Below are 21,507 nucleotides of genomic sequence, written 5' to 3' on the forward strand. Positions count from 1 at the left end.
ACACCTTCAACGGGTGTGTGTGTGTGTTTGTGTGACACGAGTGTGTACGTAACGTGTGCATGTGACAAGTGTGTGTGAAGCTTATAGACAAAATGTCCAACGTTGTGGTCTCTTTCTCATTTGTGTGTGTGTGTGTGTGTCTTCGCTCCCAGTCAATGCAAGTCAGATACCTCCGCATCCATCCATGTGTCTTTGTCGGGAGCACTGACCCTGCTCAACACCTCCTTCCTGCTGAGCGAGTGGGGCGCCAGCCTGGGCATGGCCTGGGTGTGCGTTCTCATTGCGGCCGTCATGCATTACAGCCTGCTGTGCAGCTTCTCCTGGATGGCTCTGGAAGCCCTGCACCTCTACCTGATGCTGGTCAAGGTGTTCAACACTTACTACAAACACTACATGGTCAAGATCAGCATCCTCGGCTGGGGTGAGGGAGTTCACACACACGCCATGCATACCTTGTTTGTGTTTTTGAGCATTCTTGGATGGGAGCCAAGGTTGTCATGACCGCTTTGCTGTCATCGCTGTGCACATGACAATAAATGACTTGTAACTTATATATATCCATCCTTACAACCATATGTACTGTACATACACACAAACCTGCACACTTGGGATCATGTCTGTGTCCATATACGTGATTGGGTGTCCAGGTGTCCCCTGTGTGATAGTGGGGGTCTCTTTGGCTGTGACGGCGAGAAACACGCTTCTCTACGGGCTTTCTGAGATGGCCATGTTAAACACTAACCAGACTAACAACATGTAAGTACAAGTCAAGCTTTTATCTAGCACATAAGTAGCTTGTTAGTTATTTACTATCGTAGTTTGTTTTGAACATATCTCAGTAGTATTCTATTAGTGGGCTATTAGCCTGTTGTTAAGTGTGTTGTACTCAGGTGGTAAGGGGCCAAGCTCTGCTTCCTTACAGCTGTTGGATCAAGGACGAGACCTTCCTGCTAAGTGTCAACCTGGCCTTCTTCTCCATGGTGTTCCTCTTCTCCTCCGGGGTTCTGATCACCGTGTCCTTCAGGATATGCAGTCTGAAGCACTACAACAAGATGTGTGGCACCAGAGACAAGCCTAGGGCTCACCATCTTCCTACCTGCAAAGATGTGTGCACCGTGCTGGGTCTGTCCTGTTTGCTGGGGACCACCTGGGGCCTGGCCTTCCTGAGTCTACAGAACCTCAACTACACTGTTCTCTACCTGTTCAGCATCTTGAACTCTCTGCAGGGTGGGTCAGCCCCTCGTCACATATGCACACACATCCATACGGACACACACATGCACACTTCTACACAATCTCACAACAACCACACAAACTTGTGTGCACTCACACAATCTCTCTCTCTCACACACACACATACACACAGAGTCTGTGGTATTAAAATAAGATGACTATTTCCAAAGTCAACAGAGCTGTGTTGTTTTTTTATCAGGTTTCTTCATCTTCCTATGGATGTGGGCCAGAGCCAGAAATGAGAGAAAGAGATTAGCTGAGAACAAGAGCTCAACTACTGACAGCAGTACACCTACCAAAAACCCACACCACTAACCAAGTAACCCCACATCTGTTGTATACTGTGCTCTTCTTTGCGCTTGCAATACCTTGTCTTGCACTATTTTTGGTCACTGGATTAAAGTGTATATTGATAGATGTAAATAAAAGCAAATTAGGTTTTATACTGTAAAGCAGGGGTGGGGAACGTCCGGCTCGCGGGCCGTATGCGGCCTGCGAAATCATTTGGTCCGGCCCGCCATGGCACTGCAGGAACCATATTATTAGGTGCATTGTTCGTTGGCAGCAGCACTATTTTAATATGTGGAAGAGGACCGTGGAGGCGCGCAGCGTTGCGTACCAATGTACCAAAAAATTTCGCTCGCATTAAGTGTGGAATTCCTTTCTAGCAAATCAAACCCAGAATACGTTGTTGGTTTGGGCTAAGCCCCGAATGTTTACAACGTATGGTTCCGCACTTGATTAACACTCAGATCGATAAGCAGTCTCAAAAATGGTAGCAATATGAAAAATAATACGATCCCTTTCCGTAAACATGATACCCCCCAAGAAATGTTCGATGCACCCCTAGTCAAAGCAGGCTGCATCCGTGCCAGCTAACATCACAAACCTCACCAAAGCAGTTCCAGCCATCACATTAGGGGTGAGTTAATTAAATGTTTGACCAAATATAGCAGGCACATTTTTAAGTTGATTAAAAATGTCATTGTTAAGTCATTGTTAATGTCATTGTTAAGTTTAAATATCCAAATGGCCCTTGGCAGAAAAAAGGTTCCCCACCCCTGCTGTAAAGGCACTACAATCTCAAATAAAATAGTTGTGTAGTGTTTTAATACAGTCTACTGTTGTGTAAAAGTGTTTTTTTATATTCTCACTTCCCACCATGAAATGTATGTGGCAATACAACACTTCCTTGTTTCAATGGTTTGAATGACAGCATGCTGGTGTTATGAAACTCTTGACATTTTATCTGGTTGGTGTTCGGTTAAGGGGTTATTATTACCCTTGCTAAAATGCTCTTGATTTAGGCTCACATGATTAGTCACATGTGGTGTCACGTATGGTCAAATGTCAACGAACTGCACTGTTTTGACTAAATCGCTGACTATCTAAATAAACAAAACTGTACACAAATCAACCTGATTCTCATTGTATCTAGCACACAATGATTCTCATTGCATACCCCAGAAACTAGTAAACACACACTGTCTTTCACCCTCAGGGCCGTCGCGTTGCAGGGAAAGGTGGATATGATTCACGGGCCCATGGCTTGAAGGGGGCCCATTACTAGATTTTCATATATCAAATCAATATTTCAAACCAAAATAATACACTTGCAGAAAAATTTTGAATGGACTTTTTCTCAATTAAATAGTTAGAAATATCTAAGGTCCCCGTCCTTCCCGCTCTAATAAATTACCTGCTCCAATCTCCTTTCCAATTCTCAAGTATTGTGCAGTGTGACAGTTAGATTGCGGGTGATGTTGTCGCAACAATTCTGGGGCACAAAAAAGAAAGAAAGTATAGAGAAAAGACAGTCAATGCTAGTTTCATAACAACAGTAAAATATGTGAGAGGTGAGCCAACAGTAGGCTACACTAGTAGCTATCATGTAGCAGCCAGGCACGCACGTTAGCTAGCACTTCTCACACTTCCTGAAACTCAAAACGTTATCTGCCCAGTGAAAACCAGTAACAGACAATGGGCTGATACCTCCGTAATTACTTACTAAGGTACCATTCAACTAAAAACATTCAGTTATGAAATACTTTGTGTATGCGACACATAGTATGATATACGTTATAATACAAATATTTTGTGGCAAATATTTTGTCAAGGGGCCCGGTATTCCAAGCAACGGCCCAGTTCACCTGCTGTGTAATCTATCTCAATCTCTCATTAAGTTTCTCATGACACCACCCTAGTGGAAATGATCACAAGAGGAACCAAACCAGGAAATAGCAACAACTCAACTGCATGTGACTCAGTACATCTAGTGTTGGATGAGCTACAGCAGGACAATGAGAAGAAGCAGCCTTAATACAAACATTTTTGGCATCATCACCATCTCCACCACCTTTCTGACATTCGTATCTGCAGTGCTGGGAAACTCTGGTGAGGTGATAAAATGGCAGACATAATGATGAAAATACTGATGGATTGTAAATGCCATTGTAAACTCCTATCTCTCTCTTTCTCTTATTCTCTCTCTTTCTCCTGTATACATATTTAGATAGGTGTGAAAATGTTCTGAATGAATGTCTTAAAGGAGAACTGGACTGGACTGGGTAAATAAAATACACTCTGTTTATCAATTGTAATTATCCATCAAGTATATTATTATAATCCCATGTTTGTGACTAGTATGTGTTCTATTTGACAAAGCTAACCATGTTTATGTGTACATCTGAACTGTTTTGGTAGGTGCTTTGAAGACAAAATTCTGACATGTAGATATTTAACTCCCCGGTTTAATGCCTCACAATCTCACTTCAAACGGAGTATGGTCAACTCATCTAAGGAGGTTAGTTATCTGGACTTCTTCTTCTTCTATTTTTTCAGACATCAGCATTGTGACTCACCGTTCTTGCAGAGACAGGAAAACAGTGGAAACCACACAGGCATCTACTGAACAGCATGACCCTTCATACACGGCTGACCACAGAAGCGTAGCTCCAATTCTGCTGAACTAATTTCCCTCTCATTTGTATGCATGTGCGTGGTGTGTGTCTGTGATGTGTGTGTGTGTGTGTGTGGGTGTGTGTGTGGACGGGGGGATCTGTGTGTGTGAGTCCAGGTGGAGGTTGAGCCTACATCGAACCACAAGGTCCACATCCCAGCCTTGGCGCTGCAGAAAAGCATGTCTCTCAGCAGGGTCTCTGAAGAAGTGCTGCTGGTGGTAACCATCCTCCCCTCCTCTCTCTTCAGGGTTAGTACCTGAGACTGACTCCCCTCAGTAGTCTCTGTAGACTCCCATCATACAGTAGACTCTGACTCAGTAGACTATGACCCCTTCACACTGTAGATTCTGACAAAGTTAACTCTGTCTCTCCCCCCACACTCAATATCTACAATACAATATCTAAATCTTTTTCGTTCCCTTTATCTGTCTTTCTCTCTCTCCCTCCCTCTCCTCTCTCTCTCTCTCTCTCTCTCTCTCTCTCTCTCTCTCTCTCTCTCTCTCTCTCTCTCTCTCTCTCTCTCCCTCCCTCTCCCTCTCTCTCTCTCTCTCTCTCTCTCTCTCTCTCTCTCTCTCTCTCTCTCTCACCAACCTGCAGCTTGGTCCCACAGCTGGGATCGTGGCAGGTGGATCTGAGGGCCAGTCTCCCCAAGGAAGAGGGGCTCTTGGTGAGACAGTCCTGGCTGTGAAGGTGCGGCACTATGCTTTCAGCAACCTAGATCAACCTGTCAATATGACCTTCAAACATTTCAATGGGGTAAGCAGACAGGCTGACTGGCAGACACGTTTTTTTTAATGTTTATTTACCGGATAGATTTGATCCCTCTGTAACATTGCTTGGAAAAAGAGAAAGACAAATACAAGTTGATTGATTGTTGGGGGATTGGTATAACTCCAGGGTTTTTCCTGGGTCAAAATGGGTCTTCGGTGCTCCAAATAAAATAAAAAATATGTATATATATTCTTTTTTTTCTTCTTTTTTCTAATCAATGTATTTGATTAGAAAAAAGCGAAAAAAACGAAACTAAACCTATATTTCGGAACAGGTTAATGTAATAGTCTAATGTAATATTGCACATATTTTCGTCCTATTTCCCCTAAAGCAATAAAGTTTGGCTACTTAAAGACACCTTACACTCATAGTATGTTCTAAATGGCATAAATGCTGCCAATTAATAATTGACGTAACAGTTTATTGTAAATGATCAGTAGCCTAGCCTATCGATTAAGGTAGGCCACTCTGAAGCATGTACACTGCCTGCTTCATTTGATCTTGATAGGCTAAGTATTCTGTAGCAAATAATAACAATAAACCCACTTTTTATTAATTAAAACTACTTCAGCATAATAATGCACCTAAAATACAAACCTGAGCAAGGGCAGCAATCGCTATCGAATCAACAGACAATTTAGCTGGCAGGGGAAGAATACAAACGAAAATCACCAGTTAACTTGATTTAAATTTGCAAGAACTATAGACTTATACAATAACAGGCTTAAATGAACTGACAACAAAAGTTATACGATTTACAGTTCTCAAGGACTCACACACGCAATCTCAACTGCGGTGTGAAGCGCGTGTCCGTGCAATTCTCCGACATGCACTCTAACGATCACTGCTGATCACTGCGGCCTAAAATTTTGTACCGCGGTCGTGGCGACAGAAATGTGGCCATAGAGGAAACACTGCACTATATATTATCATTCCAGGTTAAGAATACCAATGGAGGCTGCGTTGGAAATCGTAAATCAAACTTTTGTCAGCATTTTGAGTGGAAATTTCATTTGCATTTGTTCAGGTGTATTCGTGCACGTCGGGCTGGCCCTCGCAGCGGAACGACAGTTTAGTGGCCGAGTTTAGTGGCCGCTCTGTCCATTCGCGCACCCCACAGTTGCGTATTGATCAGACAAGAAGACACGCTTATCAACTCGATTTAGAAACCTCGTTCTATTTATCAGAACAGAACGAGGGTTCGGCTGTAGCCTACTTGAAACATACTATTGAGAACATATTCGCTGACATGCATTGCACGCGTGATGAACACAGGTTTTTTTTTTCTTCATCGCGGACTTTTTTTGGCTTTGGCGCTCGGGATTTGTCATTGGCGCTCGGGAAAACGGCTTTGGCGCGCGCCAACATTTTCTCTATGCAGGAAAAACCCTGAACTCAGTGATAGTGTTGTATGTGTGTTTGTTTGTTTGTTTGTTTGTTTGTTTGTTTGTTTGTTTGTTTGTGTGTGTGTGTGTGTGTGTGTGTGTGTTACTTGTGCTGCAGATTACCGGAGGTGTGTGTGTCTTTTGGAAGGACCATCAAAATGGAACAGGTGAAAATAAACATGTACACATAAATTCTACTGAATACTTGCTTGTCCAAAATGTCTTGGATTACTGAGGTTTACAGTGTGTGTGTGTGTGTGTGTGTGTGTGTGTGTGTGTGTGTGTGTGTGTGCTGTGTGTGTGCTGTGTGTGTGGTGGTGGGGGGGGGTGTATATGTGTGTAGGGTACTGGAGCACACACGGCTGTAACACAACCTTTAATGACAGAGAGTTTGTGTGCAGCTGTGACCACCTGAGCTTCTTTGCTGTGCTAGTGGTAAGCTGACAACGTAGCCACACAACAATTCTCACACCTAATAAAACCACTCAACCAGATATGTCACAGGTAATTTTTCATTGTCATCACAATGACTGGAATCTGCACCTTGTGAATGTTATGATGTGGTTGTCATGTCCCCCACATCAGAACCCTGGGATGGTGGACCCGGTCCATGAGCTTCAGCTCAGCTACATCACCTATGTAGGCTCAACTCTCTCGGTCCTCTTCACAACCCTGACCCTAGTTCTCTACACGTATAAACGGTATGGTTTCACATCAGGATGTCAAATACACACAGATAAACTATTTTTTGAATAAATGTTTTCAAACCTAGAATATATAAAGAACCATCTTTGTGTATGTATATCTGCCTGCCTGCCTGTCTGTCTGTCTGTCTGTCTGTCTGTCTGTCCTCCTCAGGAAGGGACATTTGGAACATTCGGTGGGCGTGCATGTGCAGTTGAACGTCGCACTTCTGTGTCTGCATCTATTCTTCCTGGTTGGGTCGCTGTGGGCGTGGCTAGGCTATGAGGGGCGTGTCTGTGAAGCTTTGGGGCTCCTCCTCCACTATTCCCTGTTGGCCACCTTCTCCTGGATGGCCATTGAGGGCTTCCACCTCTACCTGCTCCTGGTCCGAGTCTTCAACATCTATATCAGAAGATACCTGCTCAAACTTTGCCTGGTGGGATGGGGTGAGTTGCCCCCTGCCACCTGATACCTGCTGGAATGATGAGCTGATCACAGGCCTGGGGATCAAACTAAAAAGATCTAACAACTTATGTCTTTCTTCCCACTTTCTACATTCCTCTTTTCCGTCCTTCTCCTCCTCCCTCTTCTTCTCCTCCTCCCTCTTCTTCTCCTCTTCCCTCTGCTTCCACTTCCTGCACCTCCACTCCAGGTGTTCCTACAGTAGTGGTAGTGATATATGGATCCCTAGGAGCCTATGGCAGATACAGCCTCTACTCAAGCAGCAATAGCACCTCAGACACAGATATGTGAGACCTGGCCTGCCACTCTCACTCACACCACACACACACCCACACACACACTGACACAGATGCACCAGTGTTAACGGAAGTGTTTGTTCCTGCAGCTGCTGGCTGAGCAGTGAGGCAGACTGGCGGAGAGTAAGCTCTGTGATGGTGATCGTATACCTGGGTCTGGTTTTGCTCTTCAACTGTGCAATGCTGGGGGTGGTGCTGGTGCGTCTGTGCAGGCTGAGGGGGCGTGGAGTGAGGCACCAGGAGGGCCGGGCCCAGCTCTGGAAGGACTGGGCCACAGTGCTGGGGCTCAGCTGTGTACTGGGCATCCCCTGGGTTCTTGCCTTCTGCACCTATGGGCCTCTCTCCCTCCCAGGCAACTACCTCTTCACCGTGTTCAACAGCATGCAGGGTGAGGATCAGTCTGTGTTTACTGTAAATGATACAGCTGTCTGCATATCTACATTTTCTTCTCCTCTGCCCTCATATTCTCTCCTCTCTTCTCACCCTCTCCTTTTCTCAGGTATATTTTTGTTTCTGTGGTTTCTGGCCCGGACCAGGAAGTCCCACCCGCAGGAAGGTTCTTCATTCAAAGACCCCTCCACTCAGAAAATGGACACCACAACTTTCAACTGACACTCAAAACAGTGCTTTTTTGATGGGGCATTACATAAACAATGCAAATAGGTCTGCACAAATGCAAATTGGTTTCGAACGTGTTTTTTGTAAGAAACAGCTGGACTGGTAAACCCACAGAGTAAATATATTTATTATATACATAATATTGATTTTAAAAATACAAAAAAGCATAACCATGTGTTTCCATCCAATAAAATATATATTTCTTACATCACTTCCATAATCTTTAGTGTATTGGTTTTTGTTTTTATTTTTATTAATAATCTCCAAATAACAAACGAAGCAGCATTCTTGGAAAGACAAAGTAGTAAAATAAAATAAAAATGTATAGAAAAAAATACATACAAATATATTAATTAAGATTAATCTTCTTTTCTATGACTGAAATAAAATCTTTAAATACATTATTTTATGCCACAAAATGTTATGTATAACCAAAGAGTATAGAAGCATATAAGTTCTTTGGTATAACTGGGAGACCCAAAGGTCAAAGAGTAGAAACACTTCATTTTTCCTCTTCGCAAACGCCCTGAAGGACCGCCCTTTTCTTTACGTTTACGACAATACGCACTATTTACGGCAAGCAAAGAAAAAACATCTCAAACAGACTGAGCAATGGATCCAAACACCACCATTCTCCGGGTGAAGAGAAAGCGTGGCACCGACCCCGCAGATGCCTTGCTGCTGGCCTGTAAACGCATCCGACCGGAGGGGAATGATCAGCAGTCCCCCGGGGAGACTGTACCGGAGCCAGATGACACGGAGGTTGAGAACTCGGTGTTCAAACTCGTGGCGACGGTAGCATCTCAGGTAGGAGGGCCTCTGTCAAAGCCACGGTGTCTCGTGAGCTTGATGGAAGGCACTTACTAGTAGAAGGCTGTGTTGCGCCAGCTGTGACGGATGACTAAAATGCTCTGTGTATTTGTTGTTTATTAATGTGAGTTATCCCGCTAGTGATATTGGATGTGTGGCGTTGCTATGTGGAACCCATAGTCGGTTAGCAAGTTAGCATACATGTCAGCTTGTGTGCATTGTGTTGAAGGGGTCTGTTTATTTTGCTGGAACCGAACACTGAACTTTTTTTCAGCCAGGGAGTTAGCCTGTCTGACATGTTTGGGTCCAAACTGAACGGTAGATGGCTACCTAGCTAGTTGATTAACAATATGGCGAATGTTTGATACTAACTATTGGCAATGTATTATAAACGATGGGACTGCGTCATTTTGAAAATATACAGCTAGCTAACGACACGTGAAAAGCGTTCTTTCGCAAGTCGAAGTGGTCTTACCATATTACACTGTGAGACAGGCACGAATTCGAATTTATGTGCAGGTTAATTAGTATGTAAATAAGACGTCCAAGTAATTGATTTCCAATTAGGTAATTCAACTAATTGATTTGTGTGTTTCCAGGATGCTCCAGTCCAGACCCAGGTTCGTGAAGCCCTGGCCCGCCCCCGCGTAGCCCACGCCCTCCGCCCCTCTGCCACCAGTTCACAGAGGATCATGGGAGATCTACGGAGCACCAAGTGGAGCACTCGGCGAGACGAGCGTTACCGTATCCTGTCGAGCCACAGAGCAGGTCTGCCGGCAGAGCGGCCAGCTCCAGCCTCCTCCCCGGCCCCAACCCCTGCCCCACCTTTGGCCCAGATTGAGGTTCCAGGTAGGGGAAAACGGGTCGGACTGGGGGGTTCGGAGGCTGACTGGAACTTCCGGCAGGTCCAGGTGTTTGATCTTATCCAGGAGGAGGCAGAGCCGCAGGACAAGGGCTCCAGCAAGGTGAGCTGGACTTGGGAGGTGGTTGGAAGCCCTGAGAAGGTGACACAGCTTCAGTCAGCAGGGTCTGCACCTATGCAGCTCCTTGGCCATTGACAGCATCAGTGTATTATAAATCATGTTTGGAGTACTTGGGTGGTTTTCACTTCTCTTGTCCGTCTGTCCCCACCTCTCTCTTATGTTTCTCTACCTCCTTCATCGTCTCCCCCTCCGTCCATCTCCTTCTCTGTCTCTCCTAGACGGTGACCTCTGACCCAGAAGAGATCATGTGTAACTCCATGAAGATGATCCGAGAGCATCTGAGCGTGTCAGGGGAGGGACCAGGGGCGGAGCATCGTGAGCGGGAGGACGATTACGTTTATGACCTGTACTACCAGGAAACGGCTGCGCCCGGCTGGATTCAGGATATCCTGTCTGTCAGAGCCTACACAGATGAGGGCGAGCTGGTACGACAGAATTGAAACCATAGTCTTGTAATTCATCATCAGTAGACGTTCGCAAGTTGAGTCTGTAAGAACATATTTGACTATATAGCAACAATAGACTATAGCAACAATAGACTATAGCAACAATGAAAGCAAGGCGGGAAGTGGCAAACCCTTGACAGGAAGTGATAAACACAGGTTTTCTCCTCTTGTCTGTGGATGTGCAGGTGCCGGACCTGGTGGTCCACGAGGAGGAGGTGTACGAGGATGAGGATGACGAGAACGAGGAAGGTAACTGGAGGAACGACTACCCTGACGAAGACAGCGACGAAGACGGAGACCGGGAGGACAGATACGGAGGTACTGCCTTGTTTACCTGTCAGCTGTGGTAGAGTGGAGGTCAAGGCTAAAGTGGTCGTTTTGCTGTCCAGACTAAGGGGGTTGTGTTGCAGTTCGTACTAAAGTTGGGTTGTGGTTGTGCTCCAGGCTACTGGGAGGAGGAGCACTCATACAGCAGGCGGAGCTGGGAGGCGTACCAGAGGGAAATCCTTCACGAGCTGGGGAACCACAACAACGAGGAAGAGGATGAAGATCGAGACTCTGACTGATTCCCACTGCAGACCTGTGGCTGGTTCACAGAGGCCTTCTCCAGAAACCTTCCTAGCTCCCTACACCTGAGTACACTAGAGTTGCAACCTTCTTTCCTTCCTAACAACCCCCGCCCCCTGACATGGCTGCATCGGTAGCACTGTAGACTGCCACAGGTCCACCTGTCCAGCCATGTTTGATCCTGGATCACTTCAAGGAAGGAAGGAAGGATGCTTTTCAAGGGTGTAGTCTAGAGAGTATTCAGACACGGCCCCGATGAAAGCCCAGCCTACTCTCCACTCCTCTCAGACCTGCTCACATCAGCCTGCAGGGGCTTGGGACCAGGGTTATTTTTTAGTTTTGTTACTGTGCAGGTGTTGAAGTGGTGTGTGAGTGTTAGTTCAAAGTGAATGAGGTAGTTATGTTGCACATGTTTGTGGTATGCTCTGTAGGCTTCTTGTTACCACTGTGTGTTAGTTAGGACGGTGTGCTGAATATGGGGTGTTTCTGTTTGCATTTGTGCATGGTTGCGTGTGTGTGTTTTAAGAGTTTGTTGGCTTGTGTAAGTGTGTGGTAGTGCATAATATGAAAGTGTATCATGTGTGAGTGTGTGCTCCACATTCTCCTGTTGTCAGACTGTTGTGTTGTGGCTGCTGGATGAAGAGAACATGTTTTGTAAATATGTAGATGTGTAAAGAAAGAAACCAATAAAGCTTTCAAAATAAATAACATTTTCTGAAGACTATCAGTGTTATTTTCTATGACATGAAACACATTGGCAGAATATATAACGCACAATGGTTCTGTACAATACGTTTTATTGATAAACTATACAATAAATTAGATAAAACTATAAGGACCAGGTCTTAGACCTATTTGATAGAAAGCCAGGTTGTCTGGAACTCAAGACTGCCACTGTGGTGTAGAGCCCTATTTTAACAAAGAAACGAAACTAGTTACACTGTTGTAACCAATAATAATATGATCAGGAAGTCACATGATCCAGAAACCCCACACACACGCTCTGATTGTCTGTTGCCAAAATAGCCTATCCCCCTGACACACCTCCACACGTTCTCCATATTGGAGCCTTGATTGCTACAAAGTCTACTTTGCATGATCATTTGTAGATCTGAAGGTTTGGGTTTTCAGCATAGCCCTTCGAGAGGAGGGAGGAGACTGTACTGTCTAACTGGATCAATGCTACCATGTCTGTGTACACTAATGGTAACACACATACAGACACAACAAGCATATGTTCTGTTCCAACTCATGATTGGATAAAAGTGCAATGGAAAATACAGAGATCAGTAATTTTTTAATGGAAATCTTTGGGTTGTTCAGGACATCAGGATGTGGGCAGTTTATTCAAAGGTGAATGACCTATATCTGATATTTCTACATCAGAAGCTGTTGTAGAAGGAAACTACCACGAGCAGCTGACACAACACACGTGTTCCTGAACCACTAACCTAGCAGCTGACGTAAACCTGTTTCATCCAGTTAAAGAAGTACTGTAGTACTTCTTTGACTAACCCTATATCTATAATACACATGTATTTATTTTGTGTGTACTGTATGCCTACAATAAATTATTGTATGTATTTTATATCAATAATGTGTATTTATTGAATATATACAGTTAGGTCCATAAATATTTGGACATTGACACAATTTTCATCATTTTGGCTCTGTATACCACCACAATGGATTTGAAATGAAACAATCAAGATGTGCTTTAAGTGCAGACTTTCAGCTTTAATTTCAGGGTATTTACATCCAAATCAGGTGAACGGTGTAGGGATTACAATACATTTTATATGTGCCCCCCCCCCCCTTTTTAAGGGACCAAAAGTAATTGGACAATTGGCTGCTCAGCTGTTCCATGGCCAGGTGTATGTTATTCCCTCATGGGAGTTCGTTATTTCATTGACAAGGAGCAGATAAAAGGTCTAGAGTTCATTTCAAGTATGGTATTTGTGTTTGGAATCTGTTGCTGTCAACTCTCAATATGAAGTCCAAAGAGCTGTCACCATCAGTGAAGCAAGCCATCGTTAGGCTGAAAAATCAAAACAAACCTATCAGAGAGATAGCAAAAACATTAGGTGTGGCCAAATCAACTGTTTGGTACATTCTTAAAAAGAAAGAACGCACTGGTGAGCTCAGCAACACCAAAAGACCCGGAAGACCACGGAAAACAACTGTGGTGGATGACAGAAGAATTCTTTCCCTGGTGAAGAAAAACCCCTTCACAACAGTTGGCCAGATCAAGAACACTCTCCAGGAGGTAGGCGTATCTGTGTCAAAGTCAAAAATTAAGAGAAGACTTCACCAGAGTAAATACAGAGGGTTCACCACAAGATGTAAACCATTGGTGAGTCTCAAAACAGGAATACCTAAGATCTAAAAGACCCTGTACAGTTCTGGAACAACATCCTATGGACAGATGAGACCAAGATCAACTTGTACCAGAATGATGGGAAGAGAAGAGTATGGAGAAGGGAAGGAACTGCTCATGATCCAAAGCATACCACCTCATCAGTGAAGCATGGTGGAGGTAGTGTTATGGCGTGGGCATGTATGGCTGCCAATGGAACTGGTTCCCTTGTATTTATCGATGATGTGACTGCTGACAAAAGCAGTAGATGAATTCTGAAGTGTTTCTGGCAATATTATCTGCTCAGATTCAGCCAAATGCTTCAGAACTCATAGGACGGCACTTCACAGTGCAGATGGACAATGACCCGAAGCATACTGCGAAAGCAACCAAAGAGTTTTTTAAGGCAAAGAAGTGGAATGTTCTGCAATGGCCAAGTCAATCACCTGACCTAAATCCAATTGAGCATGCATTTCACTTGCTAAAGACAAAACTGAAGGGAAAATGCCCCAAGAACAAGCAGGAACTGAAGACAGTTGCAGTAGAGGCCTGGCAGAGCATCACCAGGGACGAAACCCAGCGTCTGGTGATGTCTATGGGTTCCAGACTTCAGGCTGTCATTGACTGCAAAGGATTTGCAACCAAGTATTAAAAGTGACAATTAGATTTATGATTATGTTAGTTTGTCCAATTATTTTTGGTCCCTTAAAAAGGGGGGGGGGCACATATAAAATGTGTAATTCCTACACCGTTCACCTGATTTGGATGTAAATACCCTGAAATTAAAGCTGAAAGTCTGCACTTAAAGCACATCTTGATTGTTTCATTTCAAATCCATTGTGGTGGTATACAGAGCCAAAATGATGAAAATTGTGTCAATGTCCAAATATTTATGGACCTAACAGTACTACACTGTATATCTGTGACAAATAAGTATTTATTGTGAATGTATACTGTATGTCTATAATAAATATATATACTGTATTGTGTATACTGTTTTGTACTGCATTTCTATGATTCCCTGTCTAATGTCAGTGTAAGCTGCCCCTTTACTAGAGCACAGCTCCAGATATATCTGTAAGAGACGCCTTCCCTCCACCCTGACACACCTCCACACGTTCCCCCATCCTGACTGGGTCTCAGCGGGACACACCTTGACCAGAGGGTTACCTGTAGAGAACAGGAACCTGCAGACGGAGAGGGCTTCAATGCCAAGGCTTCCATTCAGTTGCCCTCAATTACCTGCCTGGGTCACATAGGGTCACACATGACCTGTGACCCGAGTTCTTGACCACCCTTGCACCTCAGTGGCCCGTAGTTTGCTGTATATGGCACAGAGAGTCCACTGTGTCATTTCACAGTAACTTGTGTTAGAGTATTTGAAAGAGAGTGTAAGGGAACGTGTGTGAATGTGTGCGAGTGCGTGTGTGTGTGTACACACACTTTGTACAGTGCACACTTTATTTACTATTTGCCCCATGTCCGTGTGTGTGTGACTGAGTGTAAACATATGTACATAGTGTCGATTGTAAACAGCAGTGTTTCAGCTTGTCAGTTCAGCCATGCTGTAAAACAGTCCTTGGTTGCAAAGGATCCTGGGATATGTAGTTGAGTCCTTGAGGTTGTAGTCAGGAAGGCAGTGTCATGGCAGTCCTACTCACTCTTGTCCAACTCAGTCAGAACACAGAAGCAGGTGTACTGGGTAAAACTGGTGATGGCATCTAGAACAACAGAGAGAGAGAGAGAGAGAGAGAGAGAGAGAGAGAGAGAGAGAGAGAGAGAGAGAGAGAGAAGATGAAGAAGAAGAGAAGATGTACGCATATAAGAGAGAGAGATCGAGTTTAGCCCTCTTCATATTTCAGCTACATCACCTACTTACTTAAGAGATTAGAGTTTTCAGGTTATGAACATGATTTTTTTTTTTTTGCTAGGCTAAATGTAAAGGGTTTCAGGGGAGGGTTGAACGGGTGCGGTGAGGTGACTCACGGAGAATTTTGGTGACGTAGGGTGGCCGCCGGTCCTCGGGGAGGTGGACACCCAGGAAGTAGACAGGCACACCGGAGAGGGCAATGCCGATGCCTATGAGGGAGTTGATGGTGTCGCTGTAGAGAGGCACTGCCACCAGGAACACGGTGCACATGCAGAACACCACGGGGTACAGCAGCGTCAGCTGGGGACGGGAGCACAGGCGGAAACCTCCTATTTTGGTCTCATTTTGATGAAGTGCTTAATCCAGATGTTTGTTAATAAGGAGGCCGGGAACAGGTTGTACGTACAGGTGAGGGGTGTGTGCAAGTGGGGTGTACATTAGAGTTCATTAGACTTTGAACCTTTTGTATAGTGTAGTTAGACTTGTTTAAACTTACCCCACTTATTTAAGATTTACCCCTATATGTTGAATGTATGCATCTTCCTGCCAAAGTAAATTCCTTGTCTGTGCAGACTTTCATGGCGATTAAAACCCTTCTGATTCAGATTATGATGTACAGGTCTGGTCTGTGGCTGGCTAACCTTGAGAGGCCTGGGTCTGTCTGGCTCCTTGAAGCGCAGGTAGATCTGCCCAGCGATGGACAGCCCCATGAAGAACCAGTAGCTGAAGCTGTAGTAGTTGATGAGCTGGAAGACGTCCTCCACTGTCAGGTAGACCAGGGCCATGGCACACTGCCAGGGAGCCGCACACAAACACATTCGCAGACAGGAAGACACAAACAACCTTTGGTCTGACAACGTCTTTGTTCTCTGATAGAACACACCAAGAGCATATTCTTATGAATACCACCAGAGGGCAGTACAGCAGAGGTTTTCAGTGGGGTTTAGAGGACAGGATAGAAGGTCTAGGGTAGAGGGTGGAGAGAGTACATGTGGGGGGGTCTTACGTTGAAGAGAAGAGCAGGTACAGGGGTGTACCGCTCAGCATGGATCATGGAAAGAGCATCAGGGAGGTGACCTTCACGAGCTCCCACGAAGAACAACCTGCAGGTACACACAGACACACAGACACACAAGCTCTCAGTTGAGGGCTCGGTACACATCAACACAGGATGGCACGAAGGGAAGCCCGATAAAATGACGCTGCTGCCGTGGTAACACTACAATTAGAACACCCATAAAGTTTAGGGTGCCGAGTGTCTGTGTGTAAGGGTGTGGGTGGAGTTGTGTGTGTGTCTGTGGAGGTTACCTGGAGGCAGCAATGATGGAGGCATTGAGTCCTCCATAGCAGGACAGAGCCACAGCGATGGGGATGGTCCAGCTCATGACACCCAGAGTGTGGTCGGCAAATGTCTGCGGAGGAACACAGCACAGTCACACAAACACGCCACCTCCACACAAGCACATTCCACTTCGTCTGAGTTTCTCACAGCCAGTGGCAGAGCTCCTGGTGGTGGTTGGTTTGGCAACTCACCACGGCGACGGCGTCGCTAGCCAGGATGGCGCTCATGTCGAGTACGGTGTAGTACGCCACGTTAGTCATAATGTAAATCACCGTGACGATTGGCATGGAGATGGCGATGGACAGGGGCAGGTTCCTATGGAAACGAGACAAGAAGGTTATTTGGGCAGCCATATGAAATCTGGACTAGAATAGAACAAACAGTAACAAATGAATGTGTTCTTATCGTAAAAAGCGTGTAAATATCAAGGTCTGTGGGAGGACCTCTCAGGGTTCTTGATCTCCTCCGTAACAAAATTGAGCGTATCCCAGCCAGAGTAAGAGAAGAGGGCAGAGTAGAGGGCCAGGGCAATGTCACCAGGGTTCACTGACGAGCCCTCGAACGAAGCCTCAAAGTTCACTGTGTTACCTAGGAGACAGAGACAGAAGGAGTCATTATGGAAACCCTATTATGGACGCCACTACACAGTTATAAATATTTACTGAATGTGGGCAGCATGTGGCAAGTGTGTGGTCAGTGTGTGGTCAGTGAGTGGTCAGTGAGTGGTCAGTGTGTGGTCAGTGTGTGGTCAGTGAGTGGTCACCCACCAAGGCAGAGCTTGACTATGCCGGTGATGATGATGACGATGAGAGCTGCCACCTTGGCGTAGGTGAAGACATCTTGGACCCTGGTGCCCCACTTCACATACGCAGAGTTGATGAATGTCAGCAGGCCTGAACCAATCAGAGAAAAGAGAGGCATATCAGTTAGAAACATGCATTTGACTTTTCATTGCTCAAGTGGATGATCATCAGCCGGCTTAAGCCAATCACAGGAGAGAGTGATACATGGCTGACCAATTATAAAGAGCTGAACTGATACAATTCCAACAGTTTTCTGCATGTCATTTGAGCATACACAGCAGCAGCAGCAGACCTGCAGAACAAGTTCAGACAGGTTTTGAGTACAGCATCAAGTTCAACCAGTCAAAAACAATCGGACACATAAGACAGCGTGTACCTTGCAGCACGTGGCCACAGACTGTTTACTGTGTGAGAGAGAGGATGAGACGGATCGAGACAGAGAGGAAGAAAAACGTGAGGAAGAACAATTTTGTGAACAAGCATTTACCTGTGAGTGTATATGTTTGTCTCAGTGTGCAGAGAGCATGTTAAAAACAAACAGTAAGGACTCACACACACACAGAAGCACAGAACCACTCACAGATGCAGGCGGCAGCCAGCAGTCTGGCTCCAGCGTACGGGGGCTCGCAGGTAGGGAAGAGTGGCTGCACCAGGTAGTTGGCGAAGGTGATGGCGATAACTGCCTGGCTGGTGGGCTCAATGATCAGCAGCGACGTCCACAGCCGGATGAAGGCGATGAAGCCACCGAAGGCCTCCAGAATGTAGGCATAGCTGGCGCCCGACTTGGTGATGGTAGTGCCTAGCTCTGCGTAGCACAGCGCCCCGATCACGGAGAACATGCCCCCGATGGCCCAGATGACCAGCGACAGCCCGTAGGAGGCGCTGTAGATCAGCACCCCTTTGGGGGAGACGAAGATGCCGGAGCCGATCATGTTGCCCACGATGAGGCTGACACCGTTGAGGAGGGAGATCTCCTTCTTCAGCTGCATGCTCTCTTTAGGAGGGGCCGGGGGCGAGGGGCTGGAGCTACCGTTCAACTTCCTGCTCTCTTCCTGGTTTTCCATGGTGACGTACTGCTATCAGAGACACAAGGCCTCTGGGTGGTGTACTACCTGCCCTGGAGAGAGAAGCAGAAAGAGTCTACGTCGAGGCTAGGTTTAACGGTCAGGGCTGGGTCTAGGGTTCAGGACAATGCCTAAGGGTCAAGGCTGGGTCTAGGGGTCAGGGCTGGGTCTAGGGGCGCCCCAGTAACTTACCGGAGTTGCACGCATGCACCATTTAGGCTGAGGCCTCGCTCCGGCAGCCTGGGTTCGAATCCGGCCCAGGCCCTTTACCATGTTTTCCCCTCTCTCTCTCTCCACATTTCCTGTCCTCTCTACACACATGATCTCTACCCCCAAAATTATAAAGGCAGTAATGCTTCTAAAAAATATATAAGAAAAAAAAAGAAAAATAACCGGGTCTAGGGGTCAGATCTTGGTTTAAGGTGTCAGGATTGTGTATAAGGGATAGGGGTGGGGCAAGCTTTTGTAGTGTGCATGTAAGGAATGTAATCAATGTTCAGTAGCGTGACTTGACATTGTGAGTGTGTTTGTTTCTCGGTGTGTTTGTGAGACGCTGTCAGGAGGAATGCCTCAGTTCAGTGTTAGATCAGGCAGCTTCACATGCAGCACATGCAGGCTTCCCTGTTCTCAGGAGACTCATATGAAAGGAGGTACCAGCCATTGTACACCCACCCATCTGTAGATGCTGCCAGGGCCAGGCTGGTACTGTGTATGGGTAGATGGAGATGAAGCCACACCCCTGAGACTTCTGGGGATCTCACAAGCTCTATCAACTCCATAGTTAAGCTAAAACCTGTGGCTGTAGAGGGGGATCATAGCATTGATGTATGCCCACTGTCTCCTCTAGACACCAGATAATCATAGAAGAAGGGACCTGTGGTGCTATCACGATGGATACCACTGTGGCATGCCACACACAGGGAGAGAGTGAGAGAGACACAGAGAGAAAAAGAAAGAGGAGAGAGAGAGAGAGAGAGAGAGAGAGAGAGAGAGAGAGAGAGAGAGAGAGGACAAAAGGGAGACTGACAGTGAAAAAATAAATGAACAGAGAGAGAAAAGAGAGTGTGAAAGCCAGTAGATCAGCTCCCCTTCCTGTGCCTCTCTGCAAGTGTGTTAATTATAAGTAGATTATTTGTTCTTTTGTTAAAGGTAACTGTAACAAAACAATACTTCTTTGCTGGGCTTTCATACACCTGTTTTCTCTCTCACTCAATTTCAATTTAATTCATTTTAAAAGATTTGGAAAAAGCAGTCCACAGTTATTAAGGGATAAACTTAATCATCATCAATCTCAAAACAAACATCCATACAATAAATAGTAACAGATGTTTGTTTGTGTGTGTATGTGTGTGTTTTTGTATAAGCTATGTGTGTATAATTACAAAACAAAATGCTGAGATAATGAATAGTTTGAACAGGCTTATAAGTTACACTTGGTTAATTCACTGTCCTTCAAGTTGAGACACTGTAATAGCCTAGGCTGATGGCATTGTTGAATCATTTGGTTTCTTTCTGGATTTCTATTATCGGGAATTATTATACGAATCGACCTAATTCTGCACAACATACATTTGTGGATTTTTTTCTCTGTCTCTCTCTCTCTCTCACACACACACACACGCACACACACACACACACACACACACACACACACACACACACAATATGACCAATATCCAACAAGGTGGTATGGTATCCAGGTAGGCTATTATAGACTAGTCTACTTGAATATCCAGCTGGCTTTTGTAAGACAGCCAACCAACACACCACAATGACTGCTGTTAACAACAATAACTCTTTTCTGAGGGTGTCTCGCTTGGTAACAAGAAAATCGAAAGAATCAGACAAAACTAGCCTACTGTACTTTGTAGAAAAATAGAGCGTTCGTCATATGTCCACTTCAGCTTCAGACCACTTGTTGTAAAAAAAATTCTAAATCTTGGAGGAAAAAAAAAAACTCTTTGTCCTCGTACATGTACAGTAGCCTACAGTAGTGTAAAATGATGTGAACTGTAAAGAATGTTTATTTGCGTACGAATTGAAACATTTGCCTTTGTCAAGTGTACCAACTTTGTCTTACCTTGGTCGTGTTGTCTGTTTATCGGTTTTAACAGATTGCCAGGACGTCCGACCTCCGCCGCATCCTTTACCGAAAACAACCGGCTCTAACACAAGGTAGGAGGCAAACCACTTAGGTCACGTGACGAACATAGACGAACATAAGGATCACGTGAAGACTTCCAAGAAAGTACTGAAGAAGACAACCGGCTGGTATCTTTCCCTTCAAAAAAACACTCGCTGGAAGATTGTTGCTAGGGAAACATTCATGTGACCAAGCATGGCATATGGTACTACAACGTTCTGAACACCCTAGTCAGGTATTTTAGTGTGTTTTGGCTTAAGTAGCCTATATTAAGACTTCTAGTATTACGGTCGGAAAATGCACTGTAAAAATGCATGATCTTCATGTAAAAGAGTATAGAAGCGCGGGGATTGAGTGCATACAAACTATTCGCGACTGTCATCAAGGCAAAAGACAACCCTAAGTCTCACAACTAAAGAGAATGTCCTCTGCGCACTGCGGGACAGTGCGAAGACCAAACGTGTAATTAGACATCCTCCGTTAGAATCTGTGCAGCACGAGGGACAGCGGAGTCATAACTCAGCAGAATACGTTCACACGCAGGTCCAAAACACACACACATACACACTTGCTCTCTCACACAAACGCAACCCTCCATACACATATATCCATGTTAATACATTCTACAACCTTTGTAAAAGCCATCTATCAGAAGCAGTAGGCTACCCTTGACTGGAAGAGGGCTCTCCTCTGGGGAGGAAATAAAGACAGCAC

At 45.2% G+C, this 21,507-nt stretch overlaps 4 protein-coding genes across 9 annotated transcripts in view; 3 read left to right on the plus strand and 1 right to left on the minus strand.

The window, feature by feature from the left end:
- The window catches only part of LOC134028308 (uncharacterized), a 13,565-nt gene extending 10,930 nt beyond the window's left edge, over nt 1–2,635 (plus strand). Inside the window, exons 10-13 of the mRNA XM_062471788.1 lie at nt 153–421; nt 648–756; nt 923–1,227; nt 1,433–2,635. Coding sequence (XP_062327772.1) covers nt 153–421; nt 648–756; nt 923–1,227; nt 1,433–1,548 — 799 coding nt within the window. The 3' untranslated portion in view covers nt 1,549–2,635. The remainder of the gene's footprint in view (nt 1–152; nt 422–647; nt 757–922; nt 1,228–1,432) is intronic.
- Nucleotides 2,636–3,490: 855 nt separating this feature from the next.
- Nucleotides 3,491–8,615, plus strand: LOC134028429 (adhesion G-protein coupled receptor G5-like). Of its 4 annotated transcripts, none has more exons than XM_062471978.1 (12): nt 3,491–3,627; nt 3,746–3,800; nt 3,937–4,036; nt 4,310–4,441; nt 4,791–4,949; nt 6,468–6,516; nt 6,693–6,784; nt 6,935–7,050; nt 7,208–7,479; nt 7,686–7,782; nt 7,881–8,179; nt 8,291–8,615. In XM_062471978.1, the coding sequence occupies exons 1-12, from the start codon at nt 3,516–3,518 to the stop codon at nt 8,401–8,403; spliced, it is 1,596 nt and encodes a 531-aa protein (XP_062327962.1). In that variant the 5' UTR covers nt 3,491–3,515; the 3' UTR covers nt 8,404–8,615. The 4 variants fall into 4 exon arrangements, with proteins under 4 accessions (XP_062327962.1, XP_062327963.1, XP_062327965.1 ...); XM_062471979.1 differs by having other exon boundaries at nt 4,791–4,883; XM_062471981.1 differs by lacking the exon at nt 3,937–4,036 and having other exon boundaries at nt 4,075–4,441.
- A 355-nt stretch (nt 8,616–8,970) lies between these two features.
- Nucleotides 8,971–11,936, plus strand: slc7a6os (solute carrier family 7 member 6 opposite strand). Its single transcript, XM_062471513.1, has 5 exons — nt 8,971–9,216; nt 9,819–10,184; nt 10,421–10,627; nt 10,834–10,966; nt 11,093–11,936. Exons 1-5 carry the CDS (start codon nt 9,022–9,024, stop codon nt 11,212–11,214), a joined length of 1,023 nt encoding a protein of 340 aa, XP_062327497.1. The 5' UTR covers nt 8,971–9,021; the 3' UTR covers nt 11,215–11,936.
- Nucleotides 11,937–14,490: 2,554 nt separating this feature from the next.
- On the minus strand, nt 14,491–20,830 carry slc7a6 (solute carrier family 7 member 6). Of its 3 annotated transcripts, none has more exons than XM_062471721.1 (10): nt 20,731–20,830; nt 18,167–18,703; nt 17,551–17,676; nt 17,227–17,371; nt 16,975–17,098; nt 16,750–16,853; nt 16,448–16,544; nt 16,083–16,232; nt 15,558–15,741; nt 14,491–15,292 (listed from the first exon to the last, which is right to left on the minus strand). In XM_062471721.1, the coding sequence occupies exons 2-10, from the start codon at nt 18,648–18,650 to the stop codon at nt 15,225–15,227; spliced, it is 1,482 nt and encodes a 493-aa protein (XP_062327705.1). In that variant the 5' UTR covers nt 18,651–18,703; nt 20,731–20,830; the 3' UTR covers nt 14,491–15,224. The 3 variants fall into 3 exon arrangements, 2 of the variants coding, with proteins under 2 accessions (XP_062327705.1, XP_062327706.1); XM_062471722.1 differs by lacking the exon at nt 20,731–20,830 and adding an exon at nt 18,843–19,581; XR_009931509.1 differs by lacking the exon at nt 20,731–20,830 and having other exon boundaries at nt 15,558–15,686; nt 18,167–19,581.
- Between the last annotated feature and the right edge of the window lie 677 nt (nt 20,831–21,507).

Source organism: Osmerus eperlanus, chromosome 10 (genome assembly GCF_963692335.1).
Source record: "Osmerus eperlanus chromosome 10, fOsmEpe2.1, whole genome shotgun sequence".
In the NCBI taxonomy this organism is placed as follows: Eukaryota; Metazoa; Chordata; class Actinopteri; order Osmeriformes; family Osmeridae; genus Osmerus; species Osmerus eperlanus.